General features: G+C 35.3%; 1 protein-coding gene across 1 annotated transcript; it reads left to right on the top strand.

Annotated features, from left to right (window-relative positions):
- Nucleotides 1–443: 443 nt before the first annotated feature.
- LOC149056719 (protein CFDP2-like) lies at nucleotides 444–1,376 on the top strand. The gene has a single exon (XM_089223152.1). It carries the CDS (start codon nucleotides 444–446, stop codon nucleotides 1,374–1,376), a length of 933 nt encoding a protein of 310 aa, XP_089079278.1.
- Nucleotides 1,377–3,038: the final 1,662 nt, after the last annotated feature.

The following is a 3,038-nucleotide window of genomic DNA, read 5'->3' as shown; positions in this document are numbered from 1 at the left end:
ACACTTACTTTTATAAATATGAATGTACAAACTAATCAACTCATCTTCTTATATCTGTATTTTAACCTAACCGTACTTCAATTGTATTGCACATAGACGCAATTAGAGTAAAAAAATTGGGAGGCCTTCAGCCCCTCACATATATTTTTCAATCACTGCCTTTTAGAAGTTATTTTCCACTCTCTATACCACCATAATATTATGATGTCATGTTACTTTTGACGTTAAAATAATAGTAATGCAATAACAATAATAATGTACCATGTACAAATAATATTTTAAAAACAACTGTTTCTGTTTGCTTTTAAAATGTTAAAATGTCACTTTTGGTTCGACTTTGTGGGATCTGTATAAACGTTGACGGTGTCGATGGCGTTTCCATGCGTGGGTATTTATCATGTACCTACACTATACACTCTTGATGATGTAGGTATTGTTTAGGTATGTTTAACGGAAAATGCGAAAAAGGTCATAAACTGGGAACCGGTTTTGCTGTGCACGAATCAATTATACATTCAGTAAAGGAGTTTAGAGATATAAATCCGAGAATTACAACTTTAACAATTAAAACAGACAATTTTGACATGGTATTAATCAACGCGCATGCTCCAACTGAGGATAAGAATGAAGAAGAAAAAGAGCTGTTTTATGCAACACTAGAAGATACGTTTGGCACGTCAAAAGGTGATATAAAATTAGTATTAGGTGATTTCAATGCAAAAATAGGAAGGGAAGAGCGCTACAAATCGACTATTGGAAACTACAGCCTACATTCCAGCACCAACGATAATGGTACTAAATTAATCGACTTCGCTTTAGGAAAGGATTTGGTGGTCAAAAGTACTATGTTCCAACGAAAAGACATACATAAATATACATGGATCTCGCCGAATGGGAGACATAAAAACCAAATTGACCATGTCCTAATAAATAATAGATTCAAAAATAGTATCCTGAATATAAGAACTTTACGGGGAGCTGATATGGACTCGGACCACCTATTGGTTGGTATATGGATGAAAGTAAAAATTAAGAAGTATAAGAAAGGTAATCTAACAAACAAAGGACGTACCGATATAAATAAACTAAAGGACAAACAAATATGCAAAGAGTATGTAGAGTGCTTTCAGAATATTATTAAAAGTAAACAACTAGATATAGAAAGAAACTTAAATGTTGATAAAACATGGGAACATGTAAAAGAAAGCATAAATGAAGCATCATCGAAAGTCTTGGGAAAAAAAGTATCGAAAACAAAACCATGGTTCAATACGATTTGTGAAGAAGCTGTACAAAGAAGAAAATTAGCAAGACAAGAGTGGTTAATTGACACTAACAACGAAGTAACGCTGAGAAGATTTAGAACTCGCCAATAAGAAGCCAGCAAGATATTGAGATGTGAAAAGAGAAAATACGTTCAAAACATATTAGAAACAGCAGAACTCGATTATAAAACACACAGAACTAGGGATATGTATAAGCGAGTGAATGATCTCAGAGGTGGATACAAAAAGAAAGAAAGATTTCTAAGGGATGATGATGGCTCCCTGATAACTACAAATGAAGAGTTGGCAAAGAAATGGGCTAGCTACTTTGAAAACTAGCTAAACTGTGAAGAACCGAATGAAACCTTTAATTTTAATTTTAATCAGGAAATCCAAGAATCACGGGATTGTGAAGAACCGACCTTGGAAGAAATAAAATTACAGATAAACATGCTAAAGAATAACAAATCCCCCGGAGAGGATGACATTCAATCAGAGCTCTTAAAGGAAGGCGGAGAGGAAATGGTAATGTGGTTATGGAAGGTAATTCACGAAGTCTGGACAACTGAAAAAATGCCTAAAGAGTGGAAGACAGCGGTGATCTGTCCAATTCATAAAAAGGGAAGTAAACAAGACTGCAATAACTATCGTGGGATAGCCCTCTTAAACGTGGCGTATAAAATTTTTTATTAACAAGAATAAAAACAAAAGCAGAACAAATTATTGGCAATTACCAAGGTGGCTTCAGACCGGGAAGATCGACCACAGACCATATATTTATTTTAAGACAAATATTTCAAAAAATCTGGGAGTTCGATAGAGAAATACACGTTCTTTTCATAGATTTTAAGAAGGCGTATGATAGCATCCATAGAGAAAGCTTAATAAACATCTTGAGAGAATTCCATTTCCAGGACAAGCTTATAAAATTGGTTGGGATAAGCATTTTGGATACATTTGTCAAAGTTAAGGTTGGAAATACAAACTCAGACCCAATCATTGTCACCAATCTTATTTAATATAGTAGTAGAGAAAGTCGTAAGAGAGATGAATATTACACCGCAAAAAGGAGTTAAATTCCAGGAATCGTCCATAGGACTTCTGGCTTATGCAGATGATCTGGTGATCATGGAGGATTCACAAGACGGACTAAAAGATTTATTAAACCGGCTGGAGAAAGCAGCACTGAAAGTTGGACTCCATATCAATGAGGACAAAACGGAATATATGGTAGTAGGAAGACGAGACACTATAAGATTATATCCAACTCTTAACATCAACAACCGAAATTTCAAAAGAACAAGACAATTTAAGTACCTAGGATCCATACTTTCAGAGAGAAATGAAGTCGAAATAGAAATAGGAACAAGAATTCAGTCAGGAAATAAATGCCTTTATGGTCTTGCGAAATTACTGGGATCAAGATCACTTTCAAGAGAGTTAAAATTACAATTATACATCACATTAATACGACCTGTTATTACTTATGGAGCTGAGGCGTGGCCATTAAGGAAAAGTGATGAAAGAAAACTCTTAGTTCTGGAAAGAAAAATACTGAGGAAGATCTTTGGACCAGTAAAGGACAGGCTTAGTGGGGAATGGAGAATAAGGAAGAATGATGAACTAGAGACACTCTTTCATAAACCCAGTATACTCGAAACGATAAAGAACAAAAGATTGCTTTGGGCTGGGCATGCCTGGCGTAGTCAAAACCCACTCATACGTATGGTACTGGAGGAGAACCCTAATGGAAAAAGACCGCTGGGAAGACCA

Source organism: Diuraphis noxia, unplaced genomic scaffold, assembly GCF_037042655.1.
Source record: "Diuraphis noxia isolate RWA-SAM2 unplaced genomic scaffold, SU_Dnox_SAM2 contig0003, whole genome shotgun sequence".
In the NCBI taxonomy this organism is placed as follows: domain Eukaryota; kingdom Metazoa; phylum Arthropoda; class Insecta; order Hemiptera; family Aphididae; genus Diuraphis; species Diuraphis noxia.
The sequence above is the reverse complement of the archived record's forward strand: the minus strand, read 5'-3'. Positions and strand labels throughout refer to the sequence as shown.